The sequence below is a fragment of the Pituophis catenifer genome, unplaced genomic scaffold, assembly GCF_029215685.1.
Source record: "Pituophis catenifer annectens isolate HBS135680 unplaced genomic scaffold, rPitCat1.0.hap2 SCAF_7, whole genome shotgun sequence".
Classification (NCBI taxonomy): Eukaryota; Metazoa; Chordata; class Lepidosauria; order Squamata; family Colubridae; genus Pituophis; species Pituophis catenifer.
The window spans coordinates 2,646,562-2,664,767 of NW_027256887.1; the positions used below are offsets into that span (position 1 = coordinate 2,646,562).

At 44.0% G+C, this 18,206-nt stretch overlaps 1 protein-coding gene across 7 annotated transcripts in view; it reads left to right on the plus strand.

The window, feature by feature from the left end:
* Positions 1-18,206, plus strand: part of PPFIBP1 (PPFIA binding protein 1) — a 96,769-nt gene that overhangs the window by 46,038 nt on the left and 32,525 nt on the right. For 4 of the 7 annotated variants that reach the window (XM_070947864.1, XM_070947865.1, XM_070947867.1 and 1 more), the window contains exons 5-13: positions 3,154-3,240; positions 3,682-3,795; positions 4,433-4,564; positions 6,856-6,948; positions 10,510-10,602; positions 12,795-12,906; positions 14,067-14,099; positions 16,369-16,430; positions 17,824-17,908. In XM_070947864.1, coding sequence (XP_070803965.1) covers positions 3,154-3,240; positions 3,682-3,795; positions 4,433-4,564; positions 6,856-6,948; positions 10,510-10,602; positions 12,795-12,906; positions 14,067-14,099; positions 16,369-16,430; positions 17,824-17,908 — 811 coding nt within the window. The remainder of the gene's footprint in view (positions 1-3,153; positions 3,241-3,681; positions 3,796-4,432; positions 4,565-6,855; positions 6,949-10,509; positions 10,603-12,794; positions 12,907-14,066; positions 14,100-16,368; positions 16,431-17,823; positions 17,909-18,206) is intronic. The other 3 variants (XM_070947866.1, XM_070947871.1, XM_070947869.1) reach the window with 2 other exon arrangements.

Genomic DNA, 18,206 nt, shown 5'->3' on the forward strand with positions numbered 1-18,206 from the left:
GAAAAGAAAGAAAGAGGGTGGGGGGAGGGAGAGCGAGAGACAGAGACAGAGACAGAGAGAAAGGAAGAAAGGAAGAAAAGAAGGAAGGAAAGAAGGGAAAGAAAGAGAAAAAGAGGGAAAGGAAAGAAAGAAAAAGGAAAGAAGGAAGGAAAAGAAGAAAGGAAGAAAAAAAAGAAAGGAAGGAAGAAGGGAAGGAGAAAGAAAGAAGGAAGAGAAATGAAGAAAGAAAGAAGGAAGAGAAACAAAGAAAGGAAGAAGAAAGAAAGAAGGAAGGAAAGGAAGGAAGGAGGAAGGAAGGAAAGAAAAGAGAGAAAGAGAAAGAAAGAAAGAAAGAAAGAAAGAAAGAAAAGAAAGAAAGAAAGAAAGAAAGAAAGGAGAGAGGGAGGGAGGGAGGGAGGGAGGGAGGGAGGGAGGCAGGCAGGCAGGCAGGCAGGCAGGCTGAGTCAACCTTGAGTCGGTCAGGATTGAACTCCTGGCAGTGGGCAGAGTCAGCCTGCAATGCTGCATTCTAATCACTGCACCACCATGGATGGATGGATGGATGGATGGATGGATGGATGGATGGATGGATGGATGGATGAAAGGAAGGAAGGAAGGAAGGAAGGAAGAAAGAAAGAAAGAAAGAAAGAAAGAAAGAAAGAAAGAAAGAAAGAAAGAAAGAAAGAAAGAAAGAAAGCATGCATGGTAGCTCAAGTGGCTGGAACCCAGGACAGGAGGTTAGCGAGCCCGTGTTCGAGACCCGAGCTCTGGGTGGGATGAGCTCCCGTCCTTTGCTTCAGCACCTGCCAGGGACATGAAAGGAGCCCCAAAGTGGGCCTTTCCTAGGCAACGGTGAGGTTACCGTCTGATCCTTTCAACCTGGAAGTGCCTTGGTGCTTCCAACATGAGTGCGATGCGATGTGACATGCTTGTCAAAATCCTGTGGTGTTGCCACACAATTTGACTTGAATTTTTTTTACAGGGTTTTTGCATTTCTCTGTTACTGTATTTGTGAGAAGTGAGTTGTGTTGCAGAATGGGATGGGCAGCATAATAAACCAATAAATAAATAAACATAAGGAAGGAAGGAAGGAAGAAGGGAAGGAAGGAAGGGAAGAAAGAAAGAAAGAAGGAAAGAAAGAAAGAAGAAAAAGAAAAAAGGAATGAAGGAAAGGAAGAAAGAATAGAATAGAATAGAATAGAATAGAATAGAATAGAATAGAATAGAATAGAATAGAATAGAATAGAATAGAATAGTTGGAAGGGACCTTGGAGGTCTTCTAGTCCAACCCCCTCCTCAAGCAGGAGACCCTGTACCATTTCAGACAAATGGTGTAGGGTAGTTAGGTGAGAAGCTGTATGTTGGCCTGCAAGTTCTTCATAAAAAGCTCAACTTGCAGTGGGTCCAGAGTTGCCATCTACTGGAAGATGAGGACTGCATGCAATCTGAATTCCTGACTGTAAGTCTTCAGTGAAATCTTCTCTGGTGTTTTCCATGATCACGGAAATATTTTCCCGTGGAAAATTGTTGAGGCATGCTCCTCCATAGATGTGTCTAAATAGTAAGGCTAAAATTATATCCTTATATAACAGCCCTCTTTTGTCGGCCTGTCTTTCAGTGAGAGACTTATGGCAATAGCACTTAGACTTATATACTACTTCATAATGCTTTACAACTCTCCCTAACTCAGTGTTTCTCAACCTTGAAGCTTGAAGATGGGTGGACTTCAACTCCAACCCATCTTCAAGCGCTTGCTGGCTGGGGGATTCAGGGAGTTGATGTCCACCCCATTTCAAGCTTCCAAGATTGAAAAACACTGCTCTAAGTGGTTTTACAGAGTCAGCCTCTTGCCCCCAACAATCTGGGTCCTCATTTGACCCAACTCGGAAGGACGGAAGGCTGAGTCTGTCAGGGTGGCAATTAATCCCATTCTGCTTTTGGGTAATTGCACCTTGATTTAGAGAAGTGGATTGAGGCTTTTCCCTTGAAGCATACTTTAAGAAAATAAACCCGAAGATATATTTTCTAAGAAAAACTCATTTATTTGTTATAAAGAAAATAAAACATCTCACTAGCTAATTAATTACATCTTGGCAAAGCTTTCCCGGCCACCTCTCTTGGCCGGGAGAACAAAGAAAAAGAAGAAAGTGAAAGAATGTGGACATGCGCAGTTAGCTTAGAGATAAGAACTTGGCAAGCTACGGCAAGTCTGAAAGTTCAAAAATAAGAGCTCATCTGGTAAATACAAAAACGCAGTGACAGAGTCAACCTTGATCCGGTGAGGATCGAACTCTGGCTGGGGGCAGAGTTACCTTGCAATACTGCGCCACCAAGAAGGAGATTGAGAAAGGGAATAAGAGAGGAAGGAAGGAAGACGAAGGAAGGAAGGAAGGAAGGAAGGAAGGAAGGAAGGAAGGAAGGAAGGAAGGAAGGAAGGAGTAGCAGCACTTACATACTGCTTCATGGTGCGTTACAGCCCTCTCTAAGTGGTTTTACAGAGTCAGCCTATGGCCCCCAACAATCTAGGTCCTCATTTTACCGACCTCGGAAGGATGGAAGGCTGAGTCAACCTTGAACCTGTCAGGATCAATCCTATAACATTTCAGACAGATGGCTGTCCAGTCTCTTCTTAAAAAACTTCCGGTGTTGGAGAATTCACAACTTCTAGTGGCAAATTGTTCCACTGGTTAATTGTTCTAACTGTCAGAAAATTTCTCCTTAATTCCAGGTTGCTTCTCTCCTTGATGAGTTTCCACCCATTGCTTCTTGTCCTACCCTCAGGTGCTTTGGAGAATAGCTTGACTCCCTCTTCTTTGGGGCAGCCCCTGAGATATTGGAAGACTCCTATCATGTCTCCCCCAGTCCTTCTTTTCATTAAACCAGACATACCCAGTTCTAGCAACCGTTCTTCATATGTTTTAGCCTCCAGTCCCTTAATTATCTTTGGGGTCATATTGAAGTTGGATGAGACATAAAAGAATGAACAGAAAAGAAATACATAGGGCACGGGGTGGGAAGAGTGGTGGGAAGTGTGGGTGGGTGGGAAGAGATTCTGGATTCTCATCTTACAACCTTTGTGATGCCTTTTTACGTGGCACGTCGTGGTCTTTTGAACGGATCGAGAAAGCAATGTGACAGGCAACTCAGTTGGGTTTTTTTTCTCTCATTTTCCAGATTAATGGACATTTATCTGCTAACGGAGATGTCTACCAGGAACGGCTGACCCGGCTGGAAAGCGATAAGGAATCCCTTGTCCTGCAAGTGAGTGTGAAGATAGCACATTCTCTGGTTGGCATAGAGATAGGGAGTGGCACCATTTGTTTTCATCTTTCTTTCTTTCTTTCTTTCTTTCTTTCTTTCTTTCTTTCTTTCTTTCTTTCTCTTTCTTTTTTCTTTCTTTCTTTTTTTCTTTTTCTTTCTTTCTCTGACCCTTTCTTTCTTTCTTTCTTTCTTTCTTTCTTTCTTTCTTTCTTTCTTTCTTTCTTTCTCTTTTTTCTTTCTTTCTTTCTCTTTCTCTTTTTCTTTCTTTCTCTTTCTTTCTTTCTTTTTCTTTCTTTCTCTGACTCTTTCTTTCTCTGACCCTTTCTTTCTTTTTCTTTCTTTCTCTGACCCTTCCTTCTTTCCTTCCTTCCTTCCTTCCTTCCTTCCTTCCTTCCTTCCTTCCTTCCTTCCTTCCTTCCTTCCTTCCTTCCTTTCTTACAGGTGAGCGTCCTCACTGACCAAGTGGATGCTCAGGGAGAGAAGATCAGGGATCTGGAGTTGTGCCTGGAGGAAAACAGAGAGAAGCTGAATTCGACAGAAGAAATGCTACAGCAGGTACCACTCATTCTCCGTCTGTGAATCTAAAGGGTTTTTAGACATTTTCTCTTTCCTTTCTATGTCTTAGTAAAAAGTATTGATCCATTTGTAATGCCTATTCAAAATAGGATGTTTGAGTGTCTACAAGATTAAAAACGAATGGAAAATGTTTATTTAGTAATGCTATTTCAATTCTGGACCTGTTTTAGCCTTGTGGCATACTTAATATTGTTCCAAAAACGGAAGAACATTTTTAAAGACAGTGATTTGGTAGGGTGATTTTAATTGTTGCAAAGAATTAAGGAAACAAATTCCTTTGGCTAAATAGTGATTCTGATGAAATGGATATTTCCAAGCCATTTAACCATTTAAACTTTTAAAAATAGAAACATAGAAATTCTGGACCATTTGGCAAAAACCTCTAATCACACAGTGTTTTCATCTGATTAAAGATTGCTTTTAGAAACTTCTTCAGATGATGTAATATTTCCTCCTCCTCCTCCTCCTCCTCCTCCTCCTCCTCCTCCTCCTCCTCCTCCTCCTCCTCCTCCTCCTCTTCTACATTTGATACAACTTTTAAAGACACCCCACCTTTCTCTCTCCTCTTTTAAAGCATTAATTCGTTCATTCTCTTCTCATTTTTTTAAAAAATCAGGAGCTCCTAAGCAGAACATCTCTTGAAACTCAGAAGTTGGATCTCATGGCTGAGGTCTCCAACCTGAAGCTGAAGCTGACTGCAGTGGAAAAGGACAGGATGGATTATGAAGACAGGTTCGGAGATGCAGATGTAAGTCAAACAAATTTGAAAAAAAAATACTTTGGGGGAAATGCCATGGTCAATTTCTTCACTATTTTGCTAAGCATGGCGTTTCTCGATCAACGTCCATCTTGAAGTCAAGATAGCAATAGCAGTAACACTTAGACTGATATAGTGCTCCATAGTGTTTTACAACACTTTCTAAGTGGTTTACAAATATCAGCATCTTGTCCCCAACAATCTGGGTCCTTGTTTTATTGACCTTGGAAGGACGGAATGCTGAGTCAACCTTGAGCATCGAACTCCTGGCTGTGAACAGTGAGTTAGCCGTCTAACCCCTGGACCAAAGGAATGTCCTTTGAGGCAGCTGCTATGACTGTCTTAGAAGATGTAGCTGCTTTAATACTCTGGAAAGTGGTCTTTGGCTTTCAGGAGTGAAAATGCTCTTCCTTCATTGACTGGGTCCCAGAGAGTTGGCTTGCGTTGATATTTGCACAGTCACTCACGCCCTCGTCACCTCTCGCCTTGACTATTGCAACGCTCTCTACATGGGGCTCCCCTTGAGGAGCACCCGGAGGCTCCAGCTGGTCCAGAACGCAGCAGCGCGGGTAGTGACGGGAGCAGCATGGCGCTCCCATGTAACACCGCTCCTGCGCGAGCTGCACTGGCTTCCAGTTGTCTTACGGGTGCGCTTCAAGGTGTTGGTTATCACCTTTAAAGCGCTCCATGGCATAGGGCCTAGTTATCTTCGAGACCGCCTGCTGCTACCAACGACCTCCCATCGACCCGTGCGCTCCCACAGAGAGGGCCTCCTCGGGGTGCCATCAGCCAGACAATGTAGGCTGGTGACCCCCAGGGGGAGAGCCTTCTCTGTGGGGGCACCTACCCTCTGGAATCAGCTCCCCCCAGAGATAAGGAGAATCCAAGACCTCAGTGCCTTCCGTTGCGCCCTTAAAACCCATTTATTTAAACAAGCCGGGCTGGCTTAAGATGAAATTTTTAACTGTTTTTAAATGTTTTAAACGTTTTTAATTGGTAAATGAGTTTTAATTGGGCCAAATTTATATATCTTTTAATTGTTTTTAATATTTGTTCTGTATGTTTTTTTAATCTGGCTGTACACCGTCCTGAGTCCTCAGGGAGAAGGGCGGTATAGAAATCCAATATAAAATAAAATAAAAATAAATTTCCATTTCATTGACTTCCACCATTTTCTAAAAAGCAATAGCACTTAGACTTATATTCCACTTCATACTGCTTTACATTCTAAGCGGTTTACAGAGTCAGCATATTGCCCCCAACAATCTGGGTCCTCATTTTACCCACCTCGGAAGGATGGAAGGCCTTGAGCCAGTCACGATCGAACTCCTGGCAATGGGCAGAGTTGGCCTGCAATGGTGCATTCTAATCACTGCACCACCATGGATGGATGGAAGGAAGGAAAGAAGGAAGGGAGGGTTTGAGGGAGGAAGTGGGGGAGGGAGGGAGGGAGGGAGGGAGGGAGGAAGGAAGGAAGGAAGGAAGGAAGGAAGGAAGGAAGGAAGGAAGGAAGGAAGGAAGGAAGGCTGAGTCAACCTTGAGCCGGTCTGGATCGAACTCCTGGCAGTGAGCAGAGTCAGCCTGCAATGCTGCATTCTAATCACTGCACCACCATGGATGGATGGATGGAAGGAAGGAAGGAAAGAAGGAAGGGAGGGTTTGAGGGAGGAAGTGGGGGAGGGAGGGAGGAAGGAAGGAAGGAAGGAAGGAAGGAAGGAAGGAAGGAAGGAAGGAAGGAAGGCAGGCAGGCAGGCAGGCTGAGTCAACCTTGAGCCGGTCTGGATCGAACTCCTGGCAGTGAGCAGAGTCAGCCTGCAATGCTGCATTCTAATCACTGCACCACCATGGATGGATGGAAGGAAGGAAGGAAGGAAGGAAGGAAGGAAGGAAGGAAGAAAGAAAGAAAGAAAGAAAGAAAGAAAGAAAGAAAGAAAGAAAGAAAGAAAGAAAGAAAGAAAGAGTCAACCTTGAGCCGGTGAGGATCGAACTCCTGGCAGTGGGCAGAGTTTGCCTTCAATGCTGCCTTCTAATCACTGCACCATCATGGATGGATGGATGGATGGATGGATGGATGGATGGATGGATGGATGGAAGGCAGGCAGGCTGAGTCAACCTTGAGCCGGTCAGGATTGAACTCCTGGCAGTGGGCAGAGTCAGCCTGCAATGCAGTCATCTTAAAACTGTGAAGACAGAAGGCGGCGGCTCAGGTGTCTTTAGTGCATTTTTCTCCTCGTTTTCTTGACTTTCAAATCTTTTTGTTCACTTCTTTTCTTCCGAAACAGGATTTGATGCAGGAAGTTAATGATTTGCGGTTAAAAGTAGGAGAAATGGACAGGGAAAGGCTTCAGTATGAGAAAAAGCTGAAGTCTACCAAAGTAAGTCCATGTTACAGATAAAGAAATGCAACTTTGGCCGTCTTTATCTCATGACTTATGCATCTACCCAATCTTTTCTATCTAAGATTGAGCCATAGATATGGCAGCCAGTATATTATTGGCGTAAACCAAAGGGTTAAGTTGGTACAGCCAGAGGATGGTTAGAAGCTGTTTCTATGAAACTGCCTTTAGGAATGGCTAGTATATAAAATTGGATTTCACCACTGCTCTTAAGGATGTAATTCACAAAATGAAAGAGCAAGACATCACACTGGCTAAGAAGAAATTAGCGCCTGCTTAATTTAAAATGCCTACTGTATTTTTCAGAGTATAAGACGCTCCGGATTATAAGACGCACCTACCCTTTTTTGGTGAGGAAAAGAAGAAAAAGAAATCTCCCCCTGCCTCTTAGCAATTTTGCCTCATTGCAGCAAACAGCCTGCTTTACTTTCATTTTCGTTTTCAGCATAGCTTGATTAGCACAAGAAAAAAAAAATCTGCTCCCAGCAATTTACCTCTTTGCAGCAAGCAGCAGAGGCCCGTGCAGCAATAAACAGTGGCAATCCCTGTAGCCTGAAACAGCTGAGAGTCGGGAGGCCGATCCAACGGACAATCAACTTGTGCTAATCAGGTTGTGCGGAAGCTGAAATGGGCTGTTCCTTCTTGCTGCTTGCTGCAAGGAGATAAATTGCTGGGAGGCAGAGGCCAAATGGTGGGGGGCCGTGGGTGGGCGGGGCTACATTTAGTGTATAAGACGCGCCCAAATTTTCACTCCCTTTTAGGGGGGAAAAAGGTGCGTCTTATACTCTGAAAAATACGGTAATTATTTTGCTGGTGTAGAAAAAGAAGATGGTGGCTAGACAAATTTAGATGATACTTGGGTATACAATGTCACGCTAATCAGAAGACCGCATTGGAGAATGGTATGAAAAGTTAGTGTCTAGACCTGTTTAAGAAGAGCGGCAATGGGGTTGAGAATCACTTGGATTTTGATACCAGAATTGTGATTTGTGCGTGTAGGAGTCCAAACGTCGTATCTGTATTACAGCAGGGGTGTGGAACAATGGCCCCTTTATGACTTATGGACTTCAACTCCCAGAATTCCTGACTCAGGGATTCTGGGAGTTGAAGTCCACAAGTCATAAAGGGGGCCATCCTTCCCCACTTCTGGTCTACAGATTCTGAAAGCAGCCACATCATTTCCTAAGCTTGTGACTCCCCAATCTTTTGCAGGTATAACCGAAAGCAGTGTAAAAACAATTAAAAGCAGAGTAATATAAAATAATTGTGATAGTTGATATAAAAGGTACAATACAGCTGTGGAAGGACTTTTTATCAATTAATGCCTCATGTTTACAGCTGCTGCTCAATTTTGGGCCATAATCTAATTGATTTACCATCTGCACCTACAACTATTGTCCGATTGCTCTAGGTATTGATGTAAGAGGGGCAGGTGATAGGAATTACAAACATCTCGGTACAAGCTGTAGTAAAGTACTACGTGTTGGCTGTTTCAGCATCTCCAGTTTTAATGGGCAAACACATCTCTCAAATGGAATTTTAGAATATCTTCCTCGTAATAATACCAAAGGCAGACTATTATGTCTCACTCCAAAGAAACTTTTCCTTAAGTTGGCAGGTGTCTGAAGAATGATCATTGGCCGTTTTCAAAAATAGCTCTTTGTTAACCAAAGTCCTATTTCTCTATGATAGATTATTTACTATGGGGTCCTTGGTACTCTCTGAGCTTGGATGTTTTCTTTGGACGTTTCATTACCCAATTAGGTAACATCATCAGTGCTAGAAGGGAGTGGGGTTTGTGAAGAAGAGGAGGAGGAGGAGGAGGAGGAGGAGGAGGAGGAGGAGGAAGAGGAGGAGGAGGAGGAGGAGGAGGAGGAGGAAACAGAAGAAGACTATAGGATCCTTGGTGTCCTCTGAGCTTGGATTCTTTTTTTTTTCCAGATGTTTCATTACCCAACTAAATAACCTCATCAGTGCTAGTCATTTCAACCCTGAGCTACAAATATTCTCCTTTATAGCTTATTGACTTCTCCTTGAAATTCTACGTCCTTAAATTTTTGGAGAGGTGTAAGTTTGGCAAGGTCATAGACCCAAGGTTCATCAAAACCTCTGAATTGTAAAATCATCTGTTTTTGTTCTATGATGTCCTTCCAGCTTGAGGGACAATCGCCAATCATTATGAGGGATTCCTTGGTGCTCTCTGAGCTTGCTTGTTTCCTTGCAGAAGTTTATTACCTAACTAGGTAACATCATCAGTGCTAGACTAGAAACATTGGCAAGAAAACAAGCAAGTTCAGAGAGCACCAAGGACCCTTCATTTCAACCCTGAGCTACAAATATTCTCTTTTCTCAATCATTATTAATGGGATTGGGTCCAAGAGAAAAAGGCACGGCTGCTTTCAGAAGTTGAAGATAGGGGCAAGATTCACCTTCTCCCATGGTCCAAACCACAAGCTTTTTTGGAGATCAAATCCAGCGCACCGCAAACTTTTGACCAGTCATATTTCACAAGTCACGTTAGATCTGTCCTTCATAACGGCTAACATAAGGTCTTCTGCTTCTGTTCTGCCCCAGCGACGGACCCCAAAGAACGCAGCACACACCAAGTTTGTACAAAACTTAATTTAGTAAAATAACTCAGTCTTTTTCAAAACAAAGGCTGTTAATAAACTTTTTTAACAGCCTATAAGTAACAAAAGAGAAAGTAATTACAATCTTACGAAGGTTGGCAGAAAGCCCTGAAGCAATTTGCAGAGAATCCAGACGCGAAGGAGAGTGAACTAAAGTTGTTCCCTACAAATTGCTTCAGTCGGCGTTCCTCCTTAAATAGGCTAAGGGAGTGGCCAATTAGCCCCAAGCCTTACTCTCGAGGAGACCTCCTCCTGAGGAGCCACTCCTGCATTTTGGCCGCCCTGCGCACCTGTGCATCGAGAAGAGGCTCCTCCTCTTCGTCCTCTTCACTTAAAGGAGCTTCTGGAGGTTCTGAAGGCCCTGGCTGAATCCCCGCCTCTGGCACCACATCTTCTCCAGCCTCCTCATTGTCTGACTCGAGTGTCAGTTGCACAGGCTGCTGGCGCAACACCACACCAGCCTCCTTGCTGTCAGAATCAGCTACAATCCTCACAGGCCACTGACGGGCCACAACAGCTTCAAAGATTTGGTGTCTTTTGATAGGCGTATCTTTCACTGAAGATCATCCCTCTCGCTTTAAATGTAGACCTGTTTATTATTCTCATTATTTAGCCTTTTCTTTTCCTACTATGTTTTCCCGAAAATAAGACCCTGTCTTATATTTTTTTGAACCCCAAAATAAACACTTGGCCTTATTTTTGGGGAGGTCTTATTATTTTGGGGCGTGTGGAGAAAACCAGAGGAAATGGCGGGAATTGGCTGTGCATGTGTTTAAGTATTTTCAGGGGAGGGCTTATTTTAGCGCATGCGCTCAAAAGCTGGATTGGGCTTATTATCAGGGGATGTCTTATTTTCGGGGGAACAGGGCACATCTTTACTTCTCTTTCCATCCTCTGTCCCTCTTGCCAGTCTTTAATGGCCAAACTTTCTAGCATGAAAATCAAAGTGAGCCAGATGCAGTACGAGAAGCAACGGATGGAGCAAAAATGTCAAATATTGAAGGTCTGGTAGATCGATGGACTTTCCATGGCTTTTTGTAACTCTCTTTACCATCTTGCTTGTCTGTATTTTAAAACTTCCTTTTTCCTTTTTTTTCTTTTCGGGGGTGGTGCATGTATGGATTTCTTTTTTCCCCCTCCTGTTCCTACGTAAATCCCTCCGAAGTACGTCTCCAACTAAACCAAAATATCTGTGTATGTTTCTGTTTTTTTTTTTTTTAAATATTTTGATTTAGCCTAACGCAGAAAACCATCGTCTGCCAGTTTCTTTCTTGAAATGCGTTAAGCTGAGCTTTTTAAAAAAACCACCACCACCATTCCAGCTTTCCTTATTGTAAACCAATATTCCATTTGTTTTTGGGATGTATTAACCTCTTACGCAGGGGTGGGATTGAAAATGTTTAGCAACCGCTTCTCTGCCCGGTTGCTGGGTGGGCTTGGCCATGAGGGCGTGGCCCACTCGGGCTCCGGAGGCTGGAAACGGGCCCATTTCCGGACTTCCGATACTTCCGGTAGGCCCATTTTTCACCCTCCCAGAGCCTCTGTACGGCCCCTGCACTTATCCCGCATCCAAAACGGGCCGCATGGAGACTCCTGAGAGGAGTGGGGTGGGATGGACGGGGCCAGCCACTCCTTGCAACTACCGGTTTGGCGAATCAGATGTAAAATTAACATCTGATTCATCCGAGCCGGCTGAATCCCACCCTTGCTCTTACATCTTGGCTGACAAGTGTGCCTCTGTTGCAGAGAAGATTCCTCGATTTGTGGCCTCTTTGCATTAAAAAAAAAGAAAGGTAAATTGGATTACTAGATCCTTCTAGCATTTTGATTTTAGAAAAAGGGAGGATCGCAATCCTAAGAACTGAAGAAGCTCCTTGGAGGAGAAGTGAAACGTCTTCTAGGAAAAAAACAAAACAAAAAAAGGCCAGTTGCCTTTTGAAAAAGCACCTTGGGGTCCATCATAATTCAATCTTTTATCCGTGTCTGTATTTTTTTCCTACGAACAAATGTACGGAGCACACAGCTACATTCCTACATATGCATTATTTTTTATGATTTTAAGCATCAAAGCATGCTGAAGCATTTTGTGTTTGTGAAAGACGTCGTCGTAAGAACTTTCAGTCTGGACTCACTTCCACCTGAAAGCAGTGAGTGTAGAATTGTCCTGTCTAGTATTGTACACTTAATTGTTGGTGAAAATGTGTCATGCATGACCGAATGGTAATGAAGATCCTTTTATGTTTCAGTTCAACGCAGGATATTGAATGTTTAAATCAGAGATGGCTAAAAGACAGGTTATTTTTATATTTGCAAGGGTAAACTTCAAATTAGAACCATTCGTTTAATGACCATTTCCGTTGCAGCATCCTCACGGCTGCATGATCCCGATTCAGACGCTTGGCAACGGATTCATCTTTATGACGGTTGCAGCGTCCTGGGGCTGCGTGATCCCCTCTTGTGACCTTTTGATAAACCAAGTCAACGGGGGAAGCCAGATTCATTTAACAACTGAGCGAATCACACTTAACAACCGCAGTGATTTGCTTAAATATGGCAAAAATGTTCATAAAATCGGCGGTGGCTCACTTAACAACCGCTTTGTTTATCCGTAGAAAGTCTGGTTCCCAATTATCGTGCTAAGGTGAGGACTACCTGTGATATCATTGACCCAGTTGGATCAGTGGTGGGATTCAAATAATTTAACAACTGGTTCTCTGCCCTAATGACCGGCTGGGTGGGCGTGGCCATGGTGGGCGTGGCCAGGAGGTGTGATAGGCATCACTCAACCTCCTGCACCCACTGGGAGTGAAAATGGGCCACGGGGGGGATGCCGCGCCCCCCGCATCCCATTTTGGGCCTAGGACGCCTCCCTGCAGCCTCCTGGGAGTGAAAATAGGCTGCTGGGAGGGGGGGTCGCTGCACCCCCACACTCCATTTTGGGCCTAGGAGGCCTCCCTGCACTTACCTGGGAGCTGAAATGGACTCTTTTGTCCGTGTGGGACTCTTGGAAGGGGTTTAACTACCGGTTCGCATGAACTGGCTGAATCCCATCACTGAGTTGTATACAATTATTTCAAAATAAATTAATGCCATCTCTGCTTTAAACAGCCAACGTTGGTTTAAACCTGTCCCTTTTAAAAGTGAAAACCAAAATAATATTGATTTTTTCTTCTTCTTCTTCTTCTGTCTGTTCAGGAAGAACTACTGTCTTTAAAAGAGAAATTAGAACAGAAGGAATCAGAGATAAAACGATTGCATGAGAAACTGGTCCTTCAAGTGAAAGAAGACATTGACATCAATGACAAAGGTGAGGCGAAAATTGTAAATACTGTTTTTGCGACGCCGGCTGGGGGATTCTGAGAGTTGAAGTCCATACAGTGAAAACTGAAGTCCACAGATCTTAAAGTTATGAAAGTTGAGCAATCTTGGGCTAGATGGTTACCATATTTTTCAGAGTATAAGTCACACTTCCTCTCCCCCTAAAAGAGGGTGAAAATTTGGGTGTGTCTTATACACCAAATGTACCCCTGCCCACCGCCGTCCCCCCTTCAGCTATTTTTGGGCCCTGTGTGTTGCATTTTAGACCTGTTCCAGGCTGCAGGGATTGCTACAAACCATCGCCACCTCTGTGCCTCACGTTTTTGGCCTCTGTGCCTCACGTTTTCGGCCTCCGAACGCTCCCTTTCAGACCCGTTCAAGGCTGCAGGGATCACCAGAGCATATTGCTGCCTCTGCACATCACGTTTTCGGCCTCTGCACATGCCTTTTTTGGCCTCTGCGCATTGCGTTTTTGGGTGGTTCCAGGCAGCGGGGATCGGTGGCAGCAAGGGGGACCACTCAAAAACGCGACACAGAGAGGCCAAAAATGCAATGCGCAGAGGCCAAAAATGTGATGCACAGAGGCGGTGATCAGTGGCGATGTGCTCTGTGATCCCCGCAGCCTTGAACGGGTCTGGAAGCATTTGGAGACTGAAAACATGAAGCACAGAGGCCAAAAACATGAGGCATGGAGGTGGCTGATGAGGAAGAGGAGGAACAGCTGGGTCCAGTGCCTAAAGCGCAGATGCACAGAAGGCAGAGGAGAGGAGAGCAGTGGAAATCTATGGGCCGGTCCTTGGGACAGAAGAGCCACTTTTGCTAGCGAAGGCCCGCCTTAACTCTGGGAATAAAAGGCAGGAGGCGGAGATGAATAGGTGTGGCAGACAATTAGTCATCTCCTGGCCAGACAGACTTGTTAGCCTGCGGTGAGAGAGAAACTTTTTGCCGGGGCTGCCGACGCTCCTAATTAAAGGAATCTTTGAGTTCACTTCAGAGGGTTTGTTGTATTCGGGGAGCTGGGCCAGAACAATTTGTAAATAAATCTAGTAACACATGTGCTACGGGGGGGGGGGGGGGGGTTGAATTTGTCTTGCACATGCTTCGACACTTGGAGTCTAATTTTTCAATCTTGTGGGTCTTCCTGCACAGATGACAATTGTAAAAAGAAGCTGAAAGACAAAAGTAAGGGTTTTTTTTTTGTGTGTGTGTGTCCTCTCCCCAGCACATTTCTCACGTCATTTTCTGGTAGTGCTTCCTGCATGTATCACATTAAAACCATATTAACAAAACCCTCAATGCCGCATCTTCACCTTTCATCTCTAGTCCAGTGAGGGAAACAGTAAAGGGTACTCTTGTGTTTTTTAAATGCTCTACAGATGGTCCTTGATTTGCGACCAGAATGGAGCCCAAAATTTCTGTTGTTAAGCGAGTGGTTAAGTTAAGCCCCATTTTACGACCTATCTTTCTGCCGTTGCTGAGTGAATCACCGCAACTCTTAAATTAATAACACAGTTATTAAGTCAATCTGGTTTCTCCATTAATTTTACCTGTCGGAAGTTTTCCAGACATGATCGCGTGACCCCGGGACGATGCAACTGTTGTAAGTACCAGCCAGTTGCCAAACAAATCAATTTTGATCATGTGACAAAGTGAAAATGGTCGCTTTTCAGTGCTGTTGGAACTTGGAATGGTCACTAAATGAACCATTGTAAGTCGAGGACTACTTGTATTTTTCCTTTAAAGGAAGCGATGGGTTTCTAATGCAATATTCCAATCCTTGGTTTACCGAGGGGAACGCTCTTAGCAGGTAACACAAAGATCTCCATTTTGGTTCAACTGAATTGATTGAATTGATCTGAGAGCAACAAATAACTCTGATAAATTCCATTCTCACAAGTCGAATTGGTTTTATTTATCGGAGTTCACAAATTATATGTTCCAACGGATATCTTATTAAGTCACAGATAGCATCTTCTACTGGTTTTTTTGTGAAACTTAAGCTGAAAAGCAATAGCAGAGTTAATATACCGCTTCACAGTGCTTTGCAGCCCTCTTTAAGCGGTTTACAGAGTCGGCATGTTGCCCCCAACAATCTGGGTCCTCATTTTACCGACCTCGGAAGGAAGGAAGGCTGAGTCAACCCTGAGCCCGTCAGGATCAAACTCCTGACAGTGGGCAGAGTTAGCCTGCAATACTGCATTCTAACCACTGTGCCACCATAGATGTAGATGATAGAAAGATAGCAATAACAATAGCACTTATATACTGTTTCATAGTCCTTTTACAGCCCTCTCTAAGCGGTTTACAGAGTCAACCTCTTGCCCCCAACCATCTGGGTCCTCATTTTACTAACCTCAGAAGGATGGAAAGCTGAGTCAACCTTGAGCCAGTCAGGATCGAATTCTGAGTTAGCTTGCAATTCTGCATTCTAACCACAGTTCCACCAGGAAGGAGAATGAGAAAGGGAATAAAGGAATAAAGGAATGAAGGAAGGAAGGAAGGAATAGCAATAGCACTTAGATTTATATTTAGATTTATTTTCCAACTCTAAGTGGCTTAGAGAATCATCATATTGCCCCCAATAATCTGGGTCCTCGTTTTACCGACCTCGGAAGGATGGAAGGCTGAGTCAACCTTGAGCTGATCAGGATCAAACTGCTGTCAGTGGGCAGAGTCATCCTGCAATACTGCCTTCTAACCACTGTCCCACCACACACCATATATCGGCCCGACTTTTTATTGCAATAGAGATACCCACCTTCTTATCACAAATCTCCCATTTCATAACTGCTTCTAAACATCCGACACTGTCCATTACCCTGTCTTTTGTTGTTATTTGTATGATTCTTCAGCTGTTCAATTTCCTTTCCTTTTTTTTTTTTTTTTTTTTTGGTGTGTGTATTGATGTTACAAAAGAGTCATTGTTATTTCATCCTTATCGGGAATGTTTTAATCTCTGGAGATTTGTAATGTTAACGATAAATGAATAAGATTGAGCATTCCGCCGTATTTGGCAGAGCTACAGTTGCGTAGTTGGCTAAGAGTGAGTCGAAAATCGGAAAGTTGTTGTTTTTAGAATTCCCGTTTCACGTTGATTTGGGGTCCTTCACACATTGTCCCCGGTTTAAAATTGGTCACTTTGGTTAACATTGTAGCTTCGTGTTGACTTCAATTTACACGTTGGCTTGCAGTGTCTTTCAATGCTGACAGTAGTGTAATGGACGAGAAGTGTGCAAGGAATGATGGTTATTAACCTTCAATGTCCATGATCATCACAAGCCCCTTTCTCCATCAAAAACTAATTTGATTTCTTCCTATTTAAATTTGGGTTTTAACTGAAAGGAATCTAGCTGCATTTTTCCCGGTTCGCGCTAAATGATAAGAGTTGGTCAAGATTGGTTTTCTTTCTAACCTTCCACGGGAACGTAAGCGGTAAGCTTTTATCTTTTAGATGTTGAGGTTCAAAAGATGAAGAAGGCTGTGGAATCTCTACTGGCAGCAAATGAAGAAAAGGTAGGCATGAAAGTATTTTCTGATTTTGATGAATAAAAAGGAGGTATGGAGTTGGTGGATCCGGGGTCCGAGGCTAGTCATAAATGCTGGAATTTATGAATTCTGCTGGAATTTTTAAGATCAGTAAAGGAGAATATTTGTAGCTCAGAGTTGCAATGCTGTTTTCTTGCAGACATTTCATGACCCAACTAGGTAACATCACCAGGGCTAGAAGGGAGTGGGTTTTGTGGAGAGGAGGAGGAGGAGGAGAAGGAGAAAGAGAGGGATGTAAAGAAGCAGAAAGAGGAGGATGGGAAGGGGAAGAAGTAGAAGGATATGGAGAAGAAGGAAAAGAAGGAGAAGGAGAAAGAGAAAGAGGGATGGAAAGAAGGAGAAAGGAGGAGGGGAAGGGGAAGAAGTAGAAGGATATGGAGGAGGAGGAGTAGGAAGAGGAGAAGGAGAAAGAAAGAGAGGTATGGAAAGAAGTTGAAAGAGGAGGTGAAGGGGAAGAAGTAGAAGGATATGGAGAAGAAGGAGGAGGAGAAGAAGGAGAAGGAGAAAGAGAAAGAGGGATGGAAAGAAGGAGAAAGAGGAGGAGGGGAAGAAGTAGAAGGATATGGAGAAGAACGAGGAGGAAAAGAGGGAGAAGGAGAAAGAAAGAGAGAGAGGGATGGAAAGAAGGAGAAAGGAGGAGGGGAAGGGGAAGAAGTAGAAGGATATGGAGAAGAAGGAGAAGGAGAAAGAGAAAGAGAAAGAGGGATGGAAAGAAGGAGAAAGAGGAGGAGGGGAAGGGGAAGAAGTAGAAGGACATGGAGAAGAAGGAGGAATAGGAAGAGGAGAAGGAGAAAGAAAGAGAGGTATGGAAAAAAGTTGAAAGAAAGGAGGGGAAGAGGAAGAAGTAGAAGATATGGAGGAGGAGGAGGAGAAAGAGAAAGAGAAAGAGAAAGAGAAAGAGAAAGAGAGGGATGGAAGGGAGGAAGAGAAGGAGGAGGAGGACTTTAAGGTCCTCGATGCTCTCTGAGCTTGGTTGTTTTCCTGCATACATTTCATTACCCAAACTAGGTAACATCAAAAGTCCTGGTGAAGATATCACCTAACACTTGAACTTAATGAGGCTATCTAATTTGGGTAATGAGATGTACGCAAGAAAACAATCAAACTCAGAGAGCATCGAGGACCCCTCCTTCTTAAGATCCTGGAGTTTTTCGTGCTTCAGATTGAGGCATTTTGCTTCACACTCAATCCTGGGAAAAGACATGGATGCCTTCAGGTGTTTTACATCTAAATCAGTTTGATGCTCAGTCAGGATCTCCTGCTTTGGGCAGGGGGCTGGACTAGAAGACCTCCAAGGTCCCTTCGGACTCTGTGATTCTATGCCTTAAGTGATTCAAACAGGGGGCTTTCTTTCTTTTAGGATCGGAAGATTGAGGAGCTTCGCCAGTCCCTAAATCGCTACAAGAAGGTGCAGGATATGGTCATTTTGGCTCAAGGGAAGAAAGGTATAGAACTGTGATGGTGAACCTGCATGTTCCATAGGTTCTTTTTGGGTTGCTCTTCCAGGTTCCATCGTGCACAGGCGTGCTGGCCAGATGGTCTTTGTCCGTGCAGGAGTGCCAGAAACTGGAAGCTCAGCTTCCTGGGGTGTGCATTTGCGCCAGGGAACTGCTCTTCTGGTTCCTGGCATTCCTGTGCGTGTGTGCCAGGAAACTGCTCTTCCAGTTTCCGGCACTCCCCCTGCGTGTACACGCGCTCCCGTTTCGGCATTCGGTGCCAAAAAGGTTTGCCAACACTGGTATA